Source organism: Oncorhynchus mykiss, chromosome 20, assembly GCF_057628025.1.
Source record: "Oncorhynchus mykiss isolate SJ-2025 chromosome 20, ASM5762802v1, whole genome shotgun sequence".
In the NCBI taxonomy this organism is placed as follows: Eukaryota; Metazoa; Chordata; class Actinopteri; order Salmoniformes; family Salmonidae; genus Oncorhynchus; species Oncorhynchus mykiss.
Genome location: NC_143041.1, coordinates 14086338 through 14110612, shown reverse-complemented (window position 1 = coordinate 14110612; position 24275 = coordinate 14086338). Strand labels below are relative to the sequence as shown.

The following is a 24275-nucleotide window of genomic DNA, read 5'->3' as shown; positions in this document are numbered from 1 at the left end:
TCTTGTGAAAAACATGTATTCATTTTCCAGCAGGACATTATGTAGTGTGAAAGTTATCAATCAAAAAAAGTAGGGTTCTCATACTCCATGATTCACTACAAAAATATATTCTAGAGACCACAGAAATGCTAAAATACCCAGCATTTCAAGAAACAGTACCAAAATATTTTGTTGCGAGATCCGACTATAGCAGCCAACCCCTATTAAAAACACACCTAACCGTTAACAGGCAGAGAATCATATAGTACATATATATTAAACATTTGACTACAATATCTTAAAATTACATTCCTAAATAACATTACTCATTGCTGTGTTCAAAAAAAAGGGTTTACATTATAACATTTTAAAAACCAAGCCACCATAGAAAGTTGTAGCGTCATGTGCTACACAGGACAAATACCTACGTCAGGTTATAACTGGTTATTACACATTAATGCGCGGACGGTAGGAGAGGTAAGGAGGGAGGTCAGTTGGCAACAAAAGCTTGGGGAGACATTTTACGGCACAGTGGTCTTATACTGCTAGTCTGGTAGTCAGATGTGTTTCTGAGTTGGCTAAAGCAACAATAGGTCTGGCTACCAGGCTGGTGGTCTACCACCTTGTGTGGTTCAAAATTAACAGTACGGATTCCACAGATACTCCATGTTGCTCTCGCACTCAAAACAATGCCTTGTTTGGAGTGCCAGAATAAATTTGATGATTTGTCAGCATAAAAAAAACAACAAAAAACATTTTTGGCTCCCTTGTACAGTTTTTCCCATCCAGCTAGATTTTACATCTCCAATAATTACACAGAATCAAAACAAAAAGGTTACAAAATCACAGGTAAAATGACATTACAAATAAAAGAATCATAGGAATAAAAAAAACAAGTCCATCCCCCCCTCCTCTCTATATCTTCCCACTCCCCCATATGCGTCTCTCTCTAGGAGACTAAGGCAAGCGAGGATGTGCAGAGCAAGGCTGCTACTGGACAAATCAGAGTTTCACAGGTCAGCTTGAGTTCAAGGGTGAAAGGCTGAATGCCTGGTGTCGGGATGAGGAGGGAACGTGAGGAAGGGGTGGATGAGTGAGTAGGGTGTGTTTAATGCAAGTATGTCTTGTGTGTGAGAACTGTAAGTGGCTTTGGATAAGCGCGTCAGCGGAATGACCATACAATCATTACTAATGTGTGGCAGGTGTAGAGGTACCAAGCGTAGCAGGGGTATTACAGTACAGTGGTTGGTCCCTAGGCACAGACGGTGGTCCTTCCATAGCGGTGGGCCTCAAATGACACCCTGTTCCTCATACACTACACCAACCCCCCTTTATGGGCTTTGGTTAAAAGCAGTGCCCTACTTGGGGAATAGAGTGCCATTTGTGACAAAGCCAGTGAGTCAGTCTTTGGGGTTAGGGGCCAGGGTTCAGCCTCTCATGCTAGGGGTCAGGGGTGAGTCTCTCCGGGGGCTAGGGGCCCAAGTGGTCAGTAGTGGTAGTAATAGTAGTGTTTGTGTAGACTGCGAGGCAGGAGTCAGGAGTCGCGCGGCAGGAGTCACTAGGCAGACTCCACGATGTCTCAGGCACAAGGATGACCAGCTCAGTCTGAAGAACAGGGAAAGAGAGAAAGACAAAACAAGAGATGACCGAACCAACAATGAGCAACCTGAAATCCATCACCATAGTGATATGTATCATATTCCGGAAGATTAATGTTGATGATACTGATCATAAACTCACCTCAACTGCTCAGCACCTTCCCTCCAGCGAGAGCACTCGTCCCATTCTCCAGGAACGTCCTGTAGCAAACACACACACAATTGAGTCCCTGCATAACACACTGAAAAACAGAGCTTGTAGTTGCGTTTCAGAGGTGAATACTCACGTCTGATCTACTTCTAGAGACTTCTGGATCTCCTGAAGCACAGCTGTAAGAAAACACACGTCAGACCACAGATGCACAATGATGATTGACATGAGTTGGGATGGTCATCATGAAAAACATGCAATGGGGTGGTTGTGGTTCACTGTGTAGCAGACAATCACTCAAGACTGCTGGTTGGGTTACACGTCCGGATGCCAAACAGGACAGTCAAAGCAGACGCATATCGATATTGCTCAGTTGGTAAGAGCACGGCGCTAGCAACGTCAAGGTTGTGGGTTCAATCCCCGCAGGGATCACTCGCACAAATGTTGGGAGTTGGTTAAGGTTAAGTTCTGTTAAGGTTGTCTGGTGGTTCCTGAGGTACTCACTCTCGTCATTCAGCAAAGCATGCTCCATCACACGTCTAGCAGAGCTCTCTGTAAACGAACAGCATCGCAGCACGCAATCAGGGCACAGAAGCACACGGCATGACAACACAGTGAGTGTAGATCGTGTGTTCGCAGGCCGATCAGCACAAGCAAAAAAAAAAAAAAGGTTGACAGCCTAACAGAGCATTTCATACTGTGCGCTTGCTGAAGAACACTGTTAAGCATAGACGCGTGCATGTTTTAGTATTATTTGCATAGCTATAGATAGATTATATTAGCTCTTTAAAGCAGTAACAAACAGCATGTGATCTTACCCGCGCCATCCCTCGTGGAATTTCTGGAATGACAGACACAGCTGTTCAGTAAAACATGAAAAGGTAATTGTGCCAAAAAGCAGTACTTCCAAAGTCGATGGTGAATACAGCTATAAAAACAGTGTGTCTACCTGCGTTCCACAGAGGCCCCGTCCGGCGGCGCCCGTGGCAGAGTGCTGCTGGGTGTCTGGGAGGACACCTCCACTAGAGACCGGGGCTCCACCACACAGCGAGCAGACAGAGAGAAACGCTCAAACTCTGACGGAGAGATCAGGTAGAAACCTGAGGGAGAAAGAGTGCAAGTAAGAAAAAAATGGCATGAAAGAACTGAATACATGAAATGCCAAATGCTTGTGAGATGTAAACTGTGTGTGTCTCTCTCGTCCTACCCTGTCCATGCTTGGTGAAGACGCAGGATGCAATGCCGCTGACGTCCTCCCTACGTATACAGGGGTACTGGACCTGCAATTTCACCCCTGGCAACGACACCACGTGGAGGTCTCCCTGATTGGTCAGGACGGTGAGGCCGCTCTCGCCGTAGTCGTCCGTGCGGGTGCTCCCGAACCAGGCCACGCCCACCCGGCGCACGCGTGAGCCGTCAATGGCCGTCAACTTTAACTTCATTTTGGCACTCACCTTAGGCAGGGTGAACACCTGGAGAAAGAGAAATTATAGTCTTGGAGGATAAACACATTCTGTGTTTCTTTATGAGTGTGGGTAAGATGTGTGTGCATGTGTGTGTGTGTCTTCTCACCTTGAACTGTTCCTCTGATATAACCAGTAGGCTGTGTGAACCCTGCATGTCAGGTGAGCGGGCCAGGTCGTGTGCCACCTCCAGGGGCTCAGGCAGAGGGGAACCATGGCCGTCCAACACCAAGATGCCCACTACTGGAGCACGGTGCATCAACTGGATCTCCTTAGCTGGGGAGAAAGTGGGATAATGGATTTGTGCTTCATTGTCTGTTAAAACAGAGTTGTGGAAGTGTGGACGAGGGAGGCAAGAGAGCGATGTGTAAGAACATGCGTGTTCTCACCAGGGTGTGCTGTGACAGGGTCCTCTCCTCTGCGTTCCACAGGCGGTAGGCGGAGCTGGTAGGCGAATACTGATCCCCCATTGGTCCCTGCCCACAGAGATGGTGTGTTGTGGGAGCCTGTATGAGGGTAATGAGCAGTATGAGATGTCATAAAATGTCTGTGTGTTGTAACAGCTCCGAATTTAAGTCTGAACCGCATCAGTGAGTCTCCTCCCGATGCTGCGCTTCCCCTTTAACTCCCAATTAAATAGCCAGCATCAGCTGTGGAAAAAGAGCGATGCGAGAGAGGAAGGTTTCAAACCCTCAGCTCTGAAGCTTGTTCATACAGTGCTTTCAGAAAGTATTCACACCCATTCACTTTTTCAACATGTGAAAGTGGGATTAAAATGGATGTAATTATAAATCTACACAAAATATTCTGTCATAGTGGAATAATATATATATTTTTTTTACTAATGTTAGCTTTTATCTTTCAGAAAAGCCATCTTAATTAGGTAAGTTTTCCACCCTGAGTCAATCACCCTGAGTCAATCACCCTGAGTCAATCACCCTGAGTCAATCACCCTGAGTCAATCACCCTGAGTCAATCACCCTTGGCAGCAATTACAGCGGTGAGTCTTTCTAGGTAAGTCTAAGAGCTTTCCACACCTGGATTGTGAAATGTGCTTAGCTCCATTCAGTTTATTTTTGATCATGAAAAACTCCTAAGTTCTAAACGATTACAAGAATACCCATAACATGAAGCAGCCACAACTATGCTTTAAAAATATGGTGAGTGGTATATGCAGCAATAGGGATGAATATTTTATAAGTTTCAATACAGGAAATAATTCATATTTATCCAGAGTCCCAGGAAATACAGAGAAAATTGGAAGTGCCCATTTAAGCATTTAAACCCAAGATATGGTTACTGTGCCAGGGTTCTCCCAAAATAAGATTGGTGTTGCACCACAACGTTGGCTTAGCTGCGACCCTTTGTAAAGATTTCACAGTAAATTAAACTGATACTTAGTAATGAATAACTTTGATAGCCTATGACATTCTTGTGAATTGAGAAACAGGCTGATCATAAATTCAGAGCGTTATGTTCCTCAATGAATTCAGAGCATTTTTCATTTTACTCATTTAGCAGACGGTCTTATCCAGAGCGAATTTGCTGAATGATTTTTCATCTAGCCAGCTTGGGGTTTCGAGCCAGCGACCTTTCGGTTACTGGGCCAATGCTCTTAACCACTAGGCTACCTGCCGCCACAGAGCACACCCAGAGTAGGCGATAGCATTCATACAAACTTTGTAACGGCAGTCTAACAAAAGTACAAATGACCAAAGTTGCCTAGCTTGTTAGATAATCTTCAAAGAATGACAATATCTCCTACTTGGCTAAATCAAGTTGATGATTATACATATATCAGATCAACTCATGAATAATGGGGAGAAGAGAGGAAATTGCTGAAATATCAAGGTAACAGTTAAAAAAAAAAAATAATAATAATAATCCATATCTACTCTTATACCGCTTGTTGATCACACATTCTCTACAGAAGCTCTCACATGGGCAGCAATACAAGACAGCGCAGAAGCGGGGGGAAAGTTATAGCATTATTTTGACATGCATAGGTGAGATGTGATTTGATAATGCAACCTATGGAATACAGAATAAAGTTAGGTATTTTCATGCGAAACTGGAGTCAGGATTTTAGGTTTCAGTGGGAGGAAAATAGGTACATAGCTAAATAACACTTGATTTAGGCTACAGTATCACATGCTAAATGTTTATGATCAGTGATAGATGAGCAAACGAATGGATTAGTTGCCACTTCTACTTGTCTGCCGGAGATCAATTAACTAAATACACTAAATGACCAAAAGTATGTGGACCCCAGCTCCAATATTTTCACCATTCAGTTGATCATAACTAAGGTGAGTTTTCCTCCCTTTCCTTTCTCCGCTGCCACCCGCCTACACCACGTTGTTCTCAACACCAGTTTCAGTCAATATAGTCTACTGTTTTATAGAAATCTGCCCTTCTCATTACTAAGTCATTTGTTGTATTGGTTTCGCCCCAAACATAACACTTTGTATTAAGGACAAACATGTAATTGCTTTGCCACATTTTTTGCAGTATTACTTCAGTGCCTTGTTGCAAACAGGATGAATGAGGTTAGTATTGTAGAGTAACTACAATGTTATTGATCCATCCTCTGTTTTCTTCTTTCACAGCCATTCAACTCGGTTTTAAAGTCACCTTTGGCCTCATGGTAAAATCCCTGAGCGGTTTCCTTCCTGTCCCGTAACGGAGTTAGGAAGGACGCCTGTATGTTTGTAGTGACTGGGTGTTATATTATTAGTTTTACTCATATACCAATAGGTGCCCTTCTTTGCAAGGCATTGGAAATCCTCCCTGGTCTATGTGGTTGAAATTCAGTGCTTGAATGAGGGACCTTACAGATAGATGGTACAGAGATGAGATAGTGATTTAGTAATCATGTTAACCACTGAGTCCATGCAAGGGGTTGAATACTTGACTCAAGACATTCCAGCTTTTAATTTTTTATTAATTTGTAAACATTTCTAAAAACATAACTCCACTGACATTACGGGGTAGTGTGTGTAAATTCACGCAGTAAGACAATGTGGAAAAATACAAGGGTTGTAAATACTTCAAGCACTGTACCTTTGTTTTGAACTCAAAAGTGCACTACAGCAGTGTCTGAACAAAAGCTAAAACGCCACCAACATTCCTAAACAGATTGAAATGACAGGAAAATCTCAGCTGATCTGTTGTTCTCCACTTGAGTTCTACTGTTGGATCGGATTGACTCAGACTCAACTGTCAACTTAAATAAGTGAAATAGTGTATGTTGTTTGGTTACTAAGAGTTGTTGGGGAATAATATATTGTGAATCCTAATCATTTGTAATGTTGTGGGGAACAAGTGTTTTGGGGTTTTCTGAATGGGACTGGTTTCACACACAGCTTGTTGATGAACATTGAGAGAGGTCAAATAGATTCACTTGAAATATTTTAAGCCATTTTTACAAAAATGCAAAATAACCTTTTGTTTTGGAGTTATTTCTTTCAATGTTATGGGTTTATGAAAAGTTTATATTTCACGACTGACTTTTTCATGAGTTCTTTGTATTGGTCTATACTTGACAGATGAGACTGAATCACAAACAGAAAGGAGAAATCAAACATTTCTCTGCTGGCACGATCTACCTGGCACCCCTAAATAAAACCAGTGGTGTAAAGTAAGTAAAAATACTTTGAGGTTCTACTTAAGTAGTTTTGGGGGGTCTGTGTACTTTACTATTTAAATTTGACAACTTTTACGCCACTACATTCCAAAAGAAAATATATTTTTACTCCATAGATTTTTCCTTGACACCCAAAAGTACTCATTACATTTTGAATGCTTAGCAGGACAAGAAAACAGTCCAATTCAAGCACTTACCAAGTCAACATCCCTGGCCATCTACTGCCTCCGATCTGGCGTTTGTAAATTATGTCTGAGTGTTTGAACATCCCTGGCTATCCGTAAAATAAAAACAAGAAAATGATGCCGTCTGGTTTGCTTAATAAAGAATTTAAACGTATTTTGATACTTAGGTATATTTTAGCAATTCCATTTACTTTGGATACTTAAGTAGATTTAAAACCAAAAAAGTCTGACTTTTCCTCAAGTAGCATTTTACTGGGTGACTTTCAAGTGAAAGTGGGTACCACTGACTAAAACTAACCTCAGAAGTCAAGTCAAAACCGTTAGCGTGACTTACTGTCTGAAAGGAAGGTATCAGCGAAGTATAGCGTGCGCACGAGGCCGGTGAAGGAGTCGTCAGGGGATCGAGGCTCTATCTTTCTCTGGACGGGCGCCAACTCCATCTCAGCTAGCTCCGCCTCTAGACGAGCATTGGCCTGCTGCAACTAGAGAGAGAAGCCCGTTTTAGATACACTGGGTTGGAGATGAATGCAGAAGAAGACCGCACAAAAAAATTGTGATCTTTAGGAACTTTCAATTAAGATTTATGCAGTCATTTTTTGTGGCCCAAGAAGACATTTTTGTAGTCTTTTACCTTAGCTGCGTTGTTGACATGGTGTTTGCGTAGGGACACTCGGCTGCGCCTGATCCTTCTGAAGGACTGACGGAGAGACTTCTTAATGCTCTTCACTCTGGACAGAGGACCTTCCATAGCCAGCTGGTCACTGGGGTTCAGAGTACACCTACAGGACAGTGACAAGAAAGGGTTAACACACACATACGATCTCCATTACCGTCCGTTATTTTGAAGTCATACAGACAGAAACATGCAAACACTCAACACGCCCCCCCCACACACTTACCTGACGAGAACGTTGTTTTTCTGCTGGTAGTCGTAGAGTCCAAAGCCGTGGCTGGTCCCGAATGTTACTAGTTTCCACTCAGAGTGCAGGGTGAGGGCAGTGACCACGGCCGGAGGCTGGCACTGGACCAGGGCAAAGGGCTGGAAACCTGGGGGGAAGGTCACCGGCTCCTCCCTCACCTCCAGACGCGTGTGGCCCTGACATGGAGAGACGGTTACAGAAGTATTGATCACCTTTTTTTTAATGCTAACCGAAACCCAATTCAATCAAAATTGCACTGCAGTTTTTAAACACACTCCTAATGTAATTTTCTTGTTTGTCGTTGTTTACCTTCCAGCGGAAGCCCTCCTGTCCCTGTAGCAGGTCTGCTACGGTGGCCTCCACAGTCTGTTCTGCTGCCTCATCATTCAGCTCTAACACCAGGATCTATGGAGGGGAGAGGTGAGAGACGGACAGACCCTAACATCACATGTATTGTTTTGGACCAACAGGCAGTCTTATCGGACACTTATATGAACCACTCAGACATTCACATCTCTTAGTGTGTGTGTGTGTGGTGGAACCTCTGTAGCTCAGTTGGTAGAGCATGGTGCTTGCAATGCCAGAATAGTGGGTTTGAGAGATATATATATATGCCAGCCAACTAAATCAGATCACCCTCATTAATAATTAATGACAGATAATATAAATGTAAAATTAAGACAATAACAGACTGGATTTATACCAGTAATGTCCAAACATGTCAGACACGGCAGTTAGGCTAACTGGCCACCAGAGGGGGGGGGGGGGGGGGTAGTGGTTGGTTTTCCCCTGGTAAACTCACCTGTCCAGCAGTGCCAGCTACAGTCAGGTAGCCGCTGTATTTACACAGGTGGATCTTCTGAATGCCAAGACGAGGGTCGTCACTGTACGGGTCAAAACAACCCACCTGGAGGGAAGAAGAGGATGGGGACAAGTTTCATACACTGTCTCAGTGTGTGAATCGTCTATCTATTCTGATTCACGAGACACATTCTCCCCCACAAAACACACCTACACCTTGTCTAAAAGGACTCCACTTTACCTTTGTGCTCCCTGTATGTGATTATACACACAACCTAATAGTGGAAAACTCTTTACACGTTACTTATACAGACACACACACACACACCTTTCTGAAAGGTGGCCACTCTCCCTCTGTGCCCTGGTTCAGGTTGTCATTGGGGTCCGAGTCAGTGAGGAACACCCCTGCCGTGCTCAGCTTGTACATGGGGTACAGACACACCCCCGACGCGTCCCAGAAACGCACCGTACCGTCCTCGTGCCTGTGAGAGATTACATTTGTGAGGATCAACAAATCAGAGAAACAAAAACATGACTGACTCTTTGAAACCCTGTTCGCAGTCTCCATACAGGAACATTAAAATGTAGATCATAACTTGCATTGAAATGAGGACTCTGAAAATAAATGAACGAGCTGTGAAAGTCTACTGACCCTGTGAGCAGTAAGTCTCTCTGAGGGGGGTCTGGGGCCAGGTTCTGTCCTCCTGTCATAGGCCACGGCTGGACGGAGGGAGAGAGAATGGGGGGGGGGGGTGCAAAAAATTATAATTAGGATGAAAGCAAGAAAGAATTTAGGTCAATTCAATTTGTGCTCCATCAATTCAAGTTTCCAATTAACAGAATGTATTTTCACATGCACAGTGAAATGCTTTTCTTGCAAGCACTTTCCCAACAATGCAGTAATCAATATCAGTAGTACTAGAAAAGGTCAAAACAATTAAAAAAAAAAATATATATATATATATATAAATAAATAAAAACGAAGCTAGCCATATACAGGGTCAGTGCCAATACCATATTTACCATGTGCAGAGATACTGGAGTGGTTTTATACAGTACCAGTCAAAGGTTTGGAAACCTACTCATTCCATAATGGTGAAGTCATCAAAACTATGAAATAACACATATGGAATCATGTAATAACCAGCTTCATGAGGTAGTCATCTGGAAAACATTTAAATTAACAGGTGTGCTGTGTTAAAAGTTCATTTTTGGAATTTCTTTCCTTCTTAACTCTACGGGATCAGTGTTTGGGATGAGTTGGACCGCAGAGTGAAGGAAAAGCAGCCAACAAATGCTCAGCATATGTGGGAACTCCTTCAAGACCACTGGAAAAGCATTTCAGGTGGAGCTGGTTGCGAGAATGCCAAGAGTATGCAAAGCTGTGATCACAGCAAAGGGTGGCTAATTTGAAGAATGTAAAATGCTTTTTTGATTCTACATGATTCGATGTGTTCTTTCATTGTGTTGATGTCTTCACTATTATTCTACAATGTAAAAACCAGTAGGACCACACAGCAAAAAACACAGCAAAATGAGTAGGTGTGTCTAAACTTTTAAACGGGACTGTATGTATAGGGGTTAGGTGAGTAGGCATCAGGATATACAATATCATTAAGTGTGGTGGCAGCGTAGGATGATGATTGTATGCATGCAAGTGTGTGTAGAGTCAGTATGAATGTGTGTGTGTGTGTGTGTGTATAGAGTCAGGGCAAAAACTCCAATAAAATAAAAGGGTAAATGCAGACTGTCCATGCAGCCATTTTGTTAGTTATTTAGCAGTCTTATGGCTTGGGGCCTGTTGGTGTCAGATTTCTTGCTCTGGTACTGCTGGCTGTGCGGAAACAGACAGAACGGTCTATGGATTGAGTGGCTAGAGTCTTGAACAATTTTCCGGTCCTTCCCGCCACTTGATAGAGGTATCGGACGGCAGGGAACTTGGTCCCAGTGATGTACTGGTCTGTCCGTACCACCCTGTGACTGAGGGCAGTGTAGTTGTCATACCAAGCAGTGATGCAGCCAGTCAAGATGCTCTGAATGGTGCAGCTGTATAACGTTTTGACCATTTTAAGTCCTTGGTGATTTGGACACAGAGGAACTTGAAGCTCTCGACCCGCTCCACTGCAGCCCTGTCGTCATAATGACGTCGCTCCACTGCAGCTCCTTGGTCTAAAGACATTGAGGGAGGGGTTGTTGTCCTGGCACTGGCGTCGGTGTTATTTGGCCCCCAAAGTTTTCGGTGGGGGGTGGGGGATTTGCATTGTAGGACTGTAAAAACACCAGGAAATCAGCTCCAAGTGACTTCAATTTAAGAAATCTGTTCCCAAGAATTCCCACGCATAATAGAGAGACGTGATCATATACAAATGTAAGAACAGTTTTAAATGATTATGATTCAGGGAAACATCTCTGTTTGGGCTTCTTGCGGTCAATTTGCAGTCCACAAATAATTTGTGATCGCGTTCCGGCCCCACCCGACAAAAAGCTCAAAAAGAAATTGGCCCGCGGATGAATATATATAGTTGAAGATCCCTGCTGTAGGTTGTCTCGTCGCCGTCGGTGATCAGGCCTACCACCGCCGTGTCGTCAGCAAACGTATTTGTATTGGCGTCTTGCGTGGCCACAGTCGTGGGTGAACAGGGATTACAGAAGGGGAATAAGCACACACCCCTGACTGGCCCCCGTGTTGAGGGTCAGCGTGGCAGAGGTGATGTTGCCTACCCTCACCACCTGGGGGCGGCCCATCAGGAAGTCCAGGACACAGTTGCAGAGGAAGGTGTTCAGTCCCAGAGTTCTAAGCTTGGTGACGAGCTTGGAGGGAACAATGGTGTTGAACGCTGAGCTGCAGTCAATGAACAGCATTCTTACATAGGTATTCCTGGGTGAAGGCAGTGTGGAGTGAAATGTTTATTGTATGTGGTGCAGGAACATGCTTGGGCAGTGTGTGTCACCTACCTTCTTAGAGTAGTGTGTGTTCTGCAATGCTCCGGCAGACAGGACCCTCTCCCACAGCTTCAGGGGTATAGCAGAGACATGGTGGGAGCAGGTGATGGCCGAGCAGTGGAGAGGCACCAGGTACGGAGTCTGGATGACCGGCCACCCTTCAGTCTGGAGATCTATTACTACCAACTCCTCTTCTACTAAGACCACCAATGCACTGGGTTCGCCTGGACAGAGGGAGAGGGGTTAGCCTGTGTGTATGCGTTTCTGAACCTGTGTGTGCACGCGTATCCCCCTGCCTTTCTACCTGTATGGTCTGGTCCGTCTCTGATGACGAAGAAGTCGATGATTCTGGAGGTGAAGTCCAGAGCCACGTGTGTTTTACTGTGGATCACACTGATACAGTGTCTGTCACCGTAGCTGGCCCGGGGCATGCCGCCACTGAGGAACAGGAACGGGGGCCTGGATATAGACATACAGGAGAACCAGGTTAGAAAACATTTACAGATGGATTCATGTGTAAGAATGGAGGATGTGAAAAAGGAATTGACAGAGCAGGCAGAGCGAGAGTGAGGGAGGAGAAAAAGAGAGAGACTCACTCACCCCTGTTCTGTCGGCAGCTGGATGATTTTAGAGATGGCCTTACAGGGGAAGTGGCCTACAGAGGAGAAAGACAAATCAATTTATCAAATCATCAATGAACCTATTCACCATTCAATCAATAACATTATCCCCGTTGCTGTGTTTTGTTAGATTCCACAGAGAGAAACACGGTGTTGACTTTTCGGGGGTCCTCACCGTACGGTACTTCGGACTTCTCCTGCTCGCTCTGTGGGTCATCCCCGGCCACCTTCCAGCGGCAGTAGCTGCCATCGCTATGGGAACTGAGAACATGGCCACCGTCCTCCGTCCACCACACGCTCTCCAGTTGCTACGGAAGCAAAACCAAACAGGGAGTCAAGATCAGAGCTCTCGACATCCAGACACCAACACACAGACACACACATTGTATACCTGTGTAGCGGGGATGTGTTTGACGGCTGATTGGCTGTCCAGGTCCCAGACGACCATGAGGCCTCGTCCGTATCCAATCAGAACCTGGCGTGGGTTGACGGGATTCTCCTGTAAGGACTCGACATGCTCCAGGCTCCTACGACCTCCGTACTCCTCTGGTACACTACGAAATGAGGGGGTTCCGTTTTAGCACAATTATCGATCAAATCCATTTGTGGCCGTGTGTGTGAGAAGCATTTAAATAGGAATCAAGTTGTTTCCGTCTGTTTAGGATACCAATATTTCCAATTTAGTGACTCGATGAAAAGGAAGTGTGTGTGGTGTGTGTTAGTACCTGTTGGTGACTTTCTCCAGGCTGATGTTCCTCTCCTCTAGTTCTCTGAAGCCTGGTACCTTCACTATGAACACATGTCCTCCCTCTGTTCCAAGCAACAGCAGGTCCCCAGAAGAGTGGGCTAGCACCGCTGTTACACGAGTTACACTGGGGGGAGCACTGATGGAGGGAACGAGAAAGAGGGAGAGAGAGAAAGATGGGATGAAGTTAAACAGGTTGAATGTGGCAGACAGAAAAATCCTATTTAAGGTGCATATGTGTTCACCACTGAAGTATGCATGTCACCATAGAAATAGAACCTCATTCTAGTTCTGTGCATGTCTCACAATGGGTCCTCTTACCGGGGCAATCCAATGAGTGCGAGTGTGTGAGGAAAATAAAAAAAGCTTGAGAAGGGATAGGAGAGATGTTGTGGGGTGGTGTCTCTCACCCCGGGGGTCCAGTGAGTGTGAAGCGTCCTATCTCCAGCAGCTCAGAGACACCATGGTGAGCTCTGAGGGTCCACATGTGGAGACTGTTGTCATCCAACAGAGTCACCAGCTCCACCTGTTCAATAGAGCAACTAGAGATGTTAAAAAGGACCGTAGGACATTATGAGGACGTTAGGAACACGTTATGACTGTCAGGAGGACGTTTTGGGGCTGTTAAACACAGCTTTAGTACTAACGTTCCCAGCAATGATCAGATCCACATACTGGATTCTAGGGCTGGGCGGTATACTGTATTTTACGTTGGTTTGGGTTTTTAATGTTACTTTCTATGACATTATTTGAATGTTCGGTTTGTTAAATGTGATACGCCGTGTGTAACGTCCATTTCATAGTTTAAGTTGCTACTTGAGTCATCGCTCTCCACGCCACTTTCCACACAGAACTAGGCCCGTCCCGTCACTCAAGGAGCACATTTGGGGTTTCTCGACTGCAAGACACTTGTATTCAGTCTGCATGGTTAATACAGAACATGCAACAACGTTGATAACAATGCTGTGTTCACTTTGCTTTTTAATATGAATCCACTAACATTCCAGAATTACACCATTAGCTTGTGTTTCTTACATCTGCAAAAGGCTAGTTTGTCTTAGCAAGGGGGCCTAAATCCTGTTAACCATTAGAATTAGTGGTTAGTTTGCAAAGAAATGTACTCAGTCGGAGCAAACGTAGCTGGTTATAGTGCTGTTTGTCTACATAACCTGGTTCAAGTATCCATGACATTACCCTGAGTAAGGCACAGTGATGCCGAAACGGTGGTAAATACCCAATAAATGACTGGGAGTTTATATATGGAGTGCACAACTTTATTTTGATAGTTTATTCACCATTAGTCAGCACCTCCACACAAACTATTTTTCTGGGTGTGTGCCAGCTCATCTTTGTTAATTATTCAAAAACATAAAATAGTAATTATTTGTATTTTTTTGTAATATTATATTTTGGCCATATCGCCAAAGAAGATCCTTTCAGTAGCAAGTGTGAACGGAGCATGTGATAAGGTGCTGCCAACGTGTGTGTTGAGCAGCCACTCACCTGGTGTGGCAGGAAGTGGACCTGTGTGACGGCAGCGTTCTCATCGTGTAGACCCATGAACTCCACACCTGGGCCACCGTAACTGATCACAGGTTAAAGAACACACGCACACAGCATGGCACACCAACACACAGTGTACACACATGCGCAGCAAACACAGACACACACAAAGCATGATGTATACACACACAGTCCCCCCCCCCCCCATTCATAGACACGGGTTCTTATTTTTCTACTGTACTGAAACAGTCCACATGCATCTTTAGAAAGAAGAGATTTTCTGTTGTCTTTCTTTGTGTCTTATCTGGCTGCCCTGCCCTTGGCTAATAATACTTTCATTCATAGAATTTATTGTGTTATCAAAAGAACAATTTCCCCTATTGTGTGAATTAATTATAATGACAGAGAGAGACAAGGGTTATCATAGTGACTGGGAGTGAATGGTGGGAGTGTACTGACTGGTTCCACACTGGCAATGAGTACGATTGTGTAAGATGAATCAAACACACACACTACGACAGAGATAGACACACAGCAACTGTGTCTGTCTGGTAGTCAGAGTTGAGCAACAACCTGGGAATATAAAAATGACTCCACATGTACCCACACACTAACCACAGACAGCTAAAGCAGAGGGGAGACTGCGACAAACTGGTTCAATCTTGCACTCCTACACAACCAGACAGACCTCTCCCGTGTCTATTAAAGAGGATACAGTTTGATGGCTCCGGAGCGTGTGCCGATGGCCAGGAGCTGGAGACTGGGGCTGAAGCCCAGGGCACTGGGCTGGTGAGGAAAACCATGCTCCACTGTCTGGGTGGGTGAGTGAGAGAGAATTATAGAAACTGGCAAGACAAATTCCCTGATAATTGTCTGGGATTGGGATCATAGCCTTCCTGTCGAGACTAGAGATCAAAGCCTTGTCAGATCAGACTGACTGTCACTGGTCTTACCTTGTTGAACCCATAGAGCTCCTGTTTGATCCGCTCTCTTTGGGACTCCTGGCCATGTCTCCTAAACCTCTTCATCCTCTCAGGAGCACACAGGCCCAACTGCTTCACCTCTACAGAGAGACAGTGGGAGAGAGGAGATTCATGAAGGGGGGGGGGGGGGAAACTAAACCAGGGCTCCAGGAAAAACTCAGCTCAGATGGTGTGTGTTGGCCACTGACAGAGACAGGCAGATGAGAGAAAGGAATTCCATAGGAGGAGCATGGCCTACTCTTTGCTTTCTTGTCCGTGGTCAACACACACACTGCCTGAGGGGGTGGGGCTCGTCTCAGACAAGAGCTAGGGGTTGGAGGTCACTGGAGGCTCAACTAAAGAGACCATTGTTCTACTACTACACACTGATGGAAACACCTGTCACACCTGCTGTTTCCAAATAGGCCCTTCAGAGAGAAAGAGGAAAAGTGAGAGAAAGAACGAGTCTGCTTTTCATTCTTTCCTTTATCAATAACGTTTGCGCAACGCTTAGGGCATAACGAACCATGACCCGATCACAACCTTTTAAAAACAACTCTCCTCTCTTTTCCAGACAATTTAAAACCCCTGGACTCCGACTTTCATTTCACTAAGAGGAAGGAAGAGGACTGGACAGCTTTCTCTTCATCTCTACACATACCAACACATTCCCTAAGCCCATCCCGTGAAGGAGAGGTTGAAGCCACAGGTTGGTTAGACCAAAAATGTCAGTGGTCTAACATGCTGACCAGACCGATCACGCGCGTTGGTTTTTGTCCACCCACACCAGACGCGATCAGGACACGCAGGTAGAAATATCAAATAACTGAAACAACTATGTTAATTTGGAGATATGTCGAAAAGCTTTAGACATTTATGGCAATTTAGCTAGCTAGCTTGCGCTTGCTAGCTAATTTGTCCTGGGATATAAACATTGGGTTGTTATTTAACCTTAAATGCACAAGGTCCTCTACTCCGACAATTATTCCACAGATAAAAAGGGTAAACACAGTTCGTTTCTAGCTCTCCTCCTCCAGGCTTCTTCTTCAGACTTGATATGGCGGATGGCAACCAACTTTAAGGTGCATTACCACCACCAACTGGAGTGTGGACAGCAGTTTATCTTTGGGTACATGCTCCTAAAACCAATGAGGAGATGGGAGAGGAGGGAATTGCAGTGCATCAAGCGTCACAAATAGAACCAAGTTCTATTTTAGAGCCTGCCTACACAGCCACGCGCGAGCAGTGTGAGTGCAATGATTGAATTATATGAAAATGTATTTTGCGACGCAGGCGTTGAGGTCAGCATATAAACCTGTCTACTCTGACTGAACTCAACCTCAAAGCTGTGTCTCCCTAGGTGATGACAAAAATTAAATGTTCCCCCTCAAAAGACATACAAAAAAAAAAAAAAACAGGCCAGTGTTTCAGGCCTCGCTGATTTTAAAGTAAAACTAAAAAATGTCAACAATGATTTCATAAAAACTACAAATTATAATATTGCAAGCCGGGATAAGCTATGAGACCGTATTTTCTGTCTAGGCCTACTCAGTCTTCGAGACAGAGTGAGACATACTTTTGTTATTATTACCCTGATATCAGCGGCAAGATGCCGTTAGTCATTAGGCGTGTGAGGGATTATGGGATAGTGGAGGACTGACTCACACCCTCACCAAGTAAACTTCCTCGTTTGGATCCTGGAGACTAAGGGAGTGGGATGAAGTTGCATGCTTAAGGATTTGGGGATGGTAGGCTTACCCTAGATCTGTGATAAATAAATGTAATATACTTAGTTTTTTTAATAGAAGAGAGTTCCATGTTAAATGTGTGTCGGACACATTGGTCTAGTACCCATTCTGTTCCTCTGAGTCCACCAATGTAGACCCAAGGGGCCAGCAGAGCAGAAAGAAGCAGCTCAGTGCTCTAAGCCTGCTAACAAAGGCTGGGTGGGAGGTCCTCTTTAGGGCTTCACACAAAGAATGGCTTCCTAGGCAAGGACAAGAATCTGCTCTGCTGATGAAAACTGAGGGTAGCTGTAGGAGGAACACACAACGCACATGCAGGCACACCGCAGTATGGAAAAACCTGGCAGTCTTATGGCAGTGTTCAATGTAAACACAGACCCAAGGAAGCCCGTCTACATTACTGAAACAGACAACATGGTGATTAATTGTAGGATTTCAACCAGTGTGACAGTTAGTCAAGGCCTACCCAGTGATTATGCATCCCATACGCTCCCATTAGAACCTCACTAGCAGAACAGTAGTGTTTAGAACTGTCAATTCAAACAGCAAGTTCCACCTCTTCCTGTGGCTTCCTTACGACTCTCTATTCTTCAGAGTACAAAAGGCTTGGAAAATGGAGCAAACTGAAAATGAGTGACTTATTCAAGGCTACAGTACAGTTAGACAGGTTTGGAGCTGGGAATCATGTGCAGTATGTCACATGACATATCCTAACAGACAGACTACATTTCCATTCATAACACCCTGTGGACAGTATTCTGGCAATAAGGCTTAAGGGAAGTCCCCAAAGGGAAGGGATTTGTTCATTACTTGGAAAAACAATGCTATGCTGAAGCCAGTGACACAGAAACTAAATGGCAAACATCCACAGTGTCAGTGAGTGGACAGTACAGCCATTCTATTCCACTTAACTGAGAGAAATCCGCCATGGATTTTCCCAGGAATTCCATTTGGACAGAGCAGGGCAATGACCTTGTGTTGAGAAATAGGTACACAGACAGACACCCACCTCACACAGCAATTATCCGAACCAGCAAGGGCCGTTAACATTGTTTAGAAACTTGGTCAAAGATTTACAAGACAATGAAGTTGACCTGGCCTTGCTCTTATACAACACAGATGTCATTCTTGATGACACAGATCAAACAAACTGAATGAGAGCAGCATTGTTTTAATTGGGGGCGATATGGCTGCATGGCTTCAACAAAATTCATATTCAATTCTTTGGAAATGCTTGGATAGGGAGGAAATCACACTCCCGGTTCGTTAACACCGCTCACCTGGGACATCAAACTCCCAGCATTCTACCAACTCAAACCATCAGAGATGAGAGGGGATGTACAGAGAGAAGAAAACACACACAAACGTGCCTGGACAGGGCATCAGACGTAAACTAGACTTAGTAACTTACTGCTACAGTGAAAATCTCACTTTTAAAAGTTCATATTCTGTTAGGCTTACCCATCCTGAAATAAAGTTGCTGACTCATTCTACACCCATATTTGTGGTCAAACCATAAATTGTAGGGCTGGGAATTGCCAGAGAGCTCACAAGACAATATTATCATGATACTTAGGCTAGCTGCAGATATGAGCTGTATTATGATTCTCACGATTCTATATGTATTGCGATTCGATGTTCCGAACATATCGCTCACCATATATCTGCCGCAGAGGGACAAGAGAGCCATGAGAAAACAAGTTTTGATCAATCACGGAAATAAAAAGGGCTGAAAATAATTTGGCTCCATATTTAAAAAGGAGAACAAGCTATGATGAAAAAAAATACTGGAGTTCTGGTGCAGGTACAGCCAACTAGCACAAAAATATTGCGATAGTCGATACACCGTAAAAAAAAATATTTTTTAAAAAGAAAATGCAGATATGTAACTATCAATCCACCCCCCCAAAAAAAAATCTAATAAATTGGAGAGAAAACACTTCAAAAACTCAACCTCAAAACAGACCGTTAAAAAAAGATTCCTCATCAGGGATGACCAATCAGCAGTCTAATCTAATTTATATTTGTCTATGACCGGTATACATGTACACCATTCTGTTGTTGGCGTATACTCACAAAAGTCCAACACAGAAAATCTGCTTTAACAGATGTAAATTTTAAAAAAATTCAGAAGGAAAACATTTCACTCATATTGTAATTAATTATAGGTCATATTTCATAGAATTCTGGAAACACTGGACAGTTACATTAAGCCCTGTCTTTAAATAACATAGCTGACATTGTAATTCAGATCGAATGGCCAGGAAAAATGCCTGGCATCTGAAATATTCTACTTATGTTCTTATGCAATCACCAGCTATGTCAGAGCTTGTAGAAAAAAAAGCGACTAATAAGTCACTCCCATGAAACCGGCCGATAAGCAAAAACAAGTAGTTAATTAACCGAGAAGAGGGAGTTCATGTTTAGTGTTAAAAGTGTGTCTATAAAACTAAAAAGCCTAATTCACTCACACACAAACAATAAGAAAACCTGTCTGACAAGTGCAGGAGACAATACAGCCAAGGAGAATTAGCTGTGTTGGCAAACGTGGTGTGATCATGAAAACATTAAGATGAGACTACACCTCTCTCCAGTCCTCCTCCCACTCTCTTCCCTCGCTCATGGCATACAGAGGCTCAGCTACATCCTCTCCTGCACTCTCTCACTATGGAAGAGTGGGACATTTGAGTTTCACTGACCCCAAATTATTTAGTCACGCTTCTCGGTGAATTTGCAAACAGACTCTTAACCTTTGTCCTAAGACGCAAGAGCATAGGACTGAACGTCTAGAAATCCTTCATACGGAGTCGGCCTGCATGACAATGCAGCACACAAATTCAATTTTAGGCCTCAACGTCTAAAAAGGAGAATAAGCGAGAAAAGGGAAGGGCGGCTGTGTAGGCTGTCACGCTGGTACAGGCTGATCCATAACCACTCATTGCAGGGCTAGGCCTATTCTTAGTGATGAGTCCTCTCACTCAGCATCAACGGATGGGACCAGACTCCTCAAATACTTTAGAAATAGATCTCATCCCTGATCTGCCAGTAAGGTTGGATTTGTGAAACCAATAACATCATAACCTTGATATTCACATCTACAATCAGTGATAAGGATAACTGATTACAGGGATTCAAGGAAGAATATATTCACGGGACTTAGAGCAGAGATGTTTTTCTCGTAACTGTCTGTACAGAAATAAAATATTTTCGGGGGTCTGGTGGACAGGATGTCATACCCCTCTCTCCTGTAATCACACAGACAGGACAACAGTTAACAATGGCCTCACGGCTGTTTAGCTACTGGTTGTATTATTGCTCATAACCTACTGTGTGGCGTAGAGTGCACTTTCTGTTATTATCATCCCCTTGAGGATTTTTGTTTTTTCTTGTGGTTTCATGTATCAAGCAGCTCCTAAAACTGTGCAACCTTTAGAACAAAAGCTATACAATGTGCACTGACTTGAATAGAAAAATAAAGTCTATGCAACAACACATTGTTGTCACATTCTTTCCTAGTTGTTCATTATTGACTGTTGTTGGGATACATTTTGATGCATTACTTAGGGCTAGGAATTGCCAGGGGCCTTAAGGTCCGATATTGTCACAACGCTTAGGTGACGATATGATATGTATTGCGATTCTCACGATTCTGTAGTGATTCAATACTGTAATTCTATCGCGATTTGACGCGCCAAACATACCGCTCACTATATCAGCATGGAGGTTGTGGTGTGATTGTGCTTCACGGGTGACACCAAATGATTTAGAATTCAAGGCACACTTAACCAGCATTGCTACCACAGCATTCTGCTGTAATAAGCCATCCCATCTTGTTTGTGCTAAGTAGGACTATCATTTGTTTTTCAACAGGACAATGACCCAACACACCTCCAGGCTGTGTAAGGGCTATTTGACCAAGAAGGAGAGTGATGGAGTGCTGCATCAGAAGACCTGGCCTCCACAATCACCTGACCTCAACCCAATTGAGATGGTTTGGGATGAGTTGGACCGCAGAGTGAAGGAACAGCAGCCAACAAGTGCTCAGCATATGCGGGAACTCCTTCAAGACTGTTGAAAAAGCATTCCAGGTGAAGCTGGTTGAGAGGATGCCAAGTGTGTGCAAAACTGTCATCAAGGCAAAGGGTAGCTACTTTGAAGAAACAAAAAAATATATATTTAGATTGGTTTATTACCTTTTTGGTTAATACATGATTCCATGTGTAATTTCATAGTTTATGTCTTCACTATTATTCTACCTGGAATGACACTGGAATGAGTAGGTGCGTCCAAACTTTTGACTAGTACTGTATGCATGTACACACAGGAGTCCAATCTTAATAAAATATTGTCACACAACTGTATTGACCCCCCTATTACTTAGCTACTTAAAACATGACCTAGAGGCCTTGGTAAAACAAGCGAGAGAAGTTAATGTTACTGTTGAAGATTAAGTTAAATGTTAGCTACTCTACTTCCTCACCTGTCTCATTAGCTAACCAGTCTATTTCTCCTGCGAGGTAAACTGTTCCACATTGGTAGAGGTAAAACAGGAATTGGGCCAAGATAGGAGACTGTAGAGTGTGTAGGTTAACGAGCCACTGACATGACACGCTCAGTGAGGAATTGCATCTAGCCAACTCGAAGCAGACTTTAGGTTGTTTAGAGAATGAATCATGTGGTCACTGGTCAGTCAGTGTCTTGTAAAAATGCTGCATCCGTCCCTTCATAATTTTATGCTTTTCCATCATTCTGTGCTTGGCTAAGCAGTAAGCACCCTTATCATGGCCTACTCTAATGAAAACAACTTAGCCAGAGCGATTTGATCTCAATGCTTCTTTAGCTTTCCTTATCAAGACTGATCTACAGATAACTGGCAAAATAAAGGAAACACCAACAATGTCTTAAGGTGTTGGGCCACCACAAACCTCCAGAACAGCTCCAATGCACCTAGGCATAGATTAATTACAGTGTCTGGAACTCTATTGGAGGGATGTGACACCATTGTTCACCAAATTATGGAATTTCTCATTGTTTTGTTGACGGTGGTGGAAAACACTGTCTCGGGCACCGCTCCGGAATCTCCCATAAGTGTTCAATCGGGTTGAGATCTGGCGACTGAGACACACAGTCTAATCCCCCTATGCTCCTTCTAGTCATGGCAACCAAAATACTGGGAATTTTTACACATGACCCTAAGCATTATGCGACTTTATTTGTTTAACTCATGAACAACACCCGTCTGGCAGCACTTGCTTTTAATATACTTTGTATCACTCATGTTTTTTTTATTTTGGCAGTTACCTGTACATCTTGGGACAGGTGCTTGTTTTGCTTAGAAACTGGGGCGTAGTTTTAGGTCGAAGTTTATCATGTCCCAATGGCAGGGGTCTGCTGGGAACAAAGGGGTGTTGTTTGGCTAGCACAGCTGCAGGTGGGAATGATGGACTGGGCAGTGTCAGTGGAATGTCTGTCCTTCAGTAGTAGCCTGTCTGTCCCAGCCTTTTTTCCTGGATAGAAACTAACACCGCCCAAAGGTACAGTAAGCCTCATACTCTTGACTGAGTAAATACTTAACACTTGTAAAAGCCATATAAAAAAGGTAGCAAAGTGTGCAAATTCATTACTGCATATTTGCATAGGTTTCACCGAACTGCAAACAGATGACAAACAGCGGGCAGAAATGAATAAAATCTTAAGTATCCTCCATGTTGCAGAAGCCAAGAATAAAGTGAAAGTCATGTACAACCCAAAACAGTCTTGTTGACATTTCTAATGAAAACAATATTGTCTTATTTTGGTCGTGAATTTCCCCCGAAACCGGTCAAACCGGTCTAACAGATGACTTCTTACCACAAGCCCATACGCCCCCTCCCCAAACATAATTACTCATTGACGAAACCCTACTCTACCGTTGCCTCAAACTACCTGCGAGACGAGGAAGACACCTTGCTCCCACCTACTCGTTCCCGTTGCCAAAGTTTTACATTTCCATCATTATGCAACAGTTAGCTAGCTCAGCTGACTTAAAAACGTGGTGAATGGTTCGTGATGTTGATGGCCCTGAACGGGGAATATTTTCAGTTAGCTAATAGACACAGCGGCCGCTAGCGAGTTTGTTACAGTAGCGTTCTGAGTTAGCTAACGTTAGGTAGCTAGCTAACGTGAGCTATTTCACAAACTTGTGCAGCAAGCAAGTTAACAGGGTACTTGTATTTCAGTCCGGTGTATCCAAAAATTAATGATTATTTAATATGTCTAAAGTGTACAGACCCTTTAATTCCTGGTCGAATGGAAATTAATCTGAATGGCTTGGCAGCGGCTCACCAACATTGCCAAGCTAACTAGCTAACGTTAGTCAAGTTAACACACAGCAACTAATCTCTCGAGGTTAACGTTGCCCTGTTGACGTGCTAACTAGCGAGTGTTATCCAGTTAAATTACACTTCAGCAGTAAGGTTAAGTAGTAGCATTTTAGCTGGCTAACTAACGACATGCTACAACACCTGTAGACGCGACACTCCTCTCTCACTCGGGCCCTTAGAAACTCACCTGACTCCCAACGGCCGTCGCCCCAGCTGTGTCCAAAACGCTTTCGCCCGCTAATTCACTAAGCTTGGTCGGCGTCCAGTTTGCCACGTTTCAACTTCCCAAACCAATTTCAAATCAGAATCCAAAGCACATCGCCTGCTTGCATTGAAGTATGTAAATGCAGACCCTGTGTTGGTTTGTTGGAGGCTCGCTCGTCCACCTATCTTTCCCTTGCCCTGTCTCCGCAGCCTCGAGGTGATGATTCCCGATGCCCCAGACCCGCAAAGCGCAACTTGACTGGCTAGCCTCCGCTGAGACTCCTCCCTTCACATCCCCTTCCGCAATACGAATCAGCCAGGGAGTAATGCATGACCATACAAATAGGTTTGGCTCCGAATGTAAAGACTCAGATGTTTATTAATATAAAGTAAACTTTGGAATTTCCCCTAGTAGATTTTCAGAAAGCAATGTTATATTGTGAACAGA

At 43.9% G+C, this 24275-nt stretch overlaps 1 protein-coding gene across 3 annotated transcripts; it reads right to left on the bottom strand.

The window, feature by feature from the left end:
* On the bottom strand, window positions 1-24180 carry LOC110498929 (LLGL scribble cell polarity complex component 2). 3 transcript variants are annotated; one of them, XM_021575655.3, is made up of 27 exons: window positions 23811-24180; window positions 15508-15617; window positions 15270-15367; window positions 14555-14636; window positions 13462-13577; window positions 13032-13190; window positions 12698-12860; window positions 12482-12614; window positions 12287-12341; window positions 11991-12145; window positions 11699-11910; window positions 9396-9463; window positions 9072-9225; window positions 8745-8849; window positions 8252-8347; window positions 7922-8118; window positions 7654-7801; window positions 7357-7504; window positions 3581-3697; window positions 3301-3467; window positions 2936-3200; window positions 2678-2828; window positions 2547-2569; window positions 2233-2280; window positions 1865-1907; window positions 1720-1778; window positions 1-1584 (listed from the first exon to the last, which is right to left on the bottom strand). In XM_021575655.3, the coding sequence occupies exons 2-26, from the start codon at window positions 15580-15582 to the stop codon at window positions 1721-1723; spliced, it is 3036 nt and encodes a 1011-aa protein (XP_021431330.2). In that variant the 5' UTR covers window positions 15583-15617; window positions 23811-24180; the 3' UTR covers window positions 1-1584; window position 1720. The 3 variants fall into 3 exon arrangements, with proteins under 3 accessions (XP_021431330.2, XP_021431331.2, XP_090068427.1); XM_021575656.3 differs by lacking the exon at window positions 2233-2280; XM_090212301.1 differs by lacking the exons at window positions 1-1584; window positions 1720-1778; window positions 1865-1907 and having other exon boundaries at window positions 1935-2280.
* Between the last annotated feature and the right edge of the window lie 95 nt (window positions 24181-24275).

What these genes read in the sequence shown, in the direction of transcription:
- LOC110498929 (XM_090212301.1), bottom strand. Translation starts at nt 15,582, where the DNA reads ATGAAGAGGTTTAGGAGACATGGCCAGGAGTCCCAAAGAGAGCGGATC. An exon ending in TATCAGAGGAACAGTTCAAG is followed by an intron (nt 3,201 to 3,300) that starts GTGAGAAGACAC and finishes CTCTTTCTCCAG; the next exon opens with GTGTTCACCCTGCCTAAGGT. An exon ending in CTTCACCAAGCATGGACAGG is followed by an intron (nt 2,829 to 2,935) that starts GTAGGACGAGAG and finishes TTTCTCCCTCAG; the next exon opens with GTTTCTACCTGATCTCTCCG.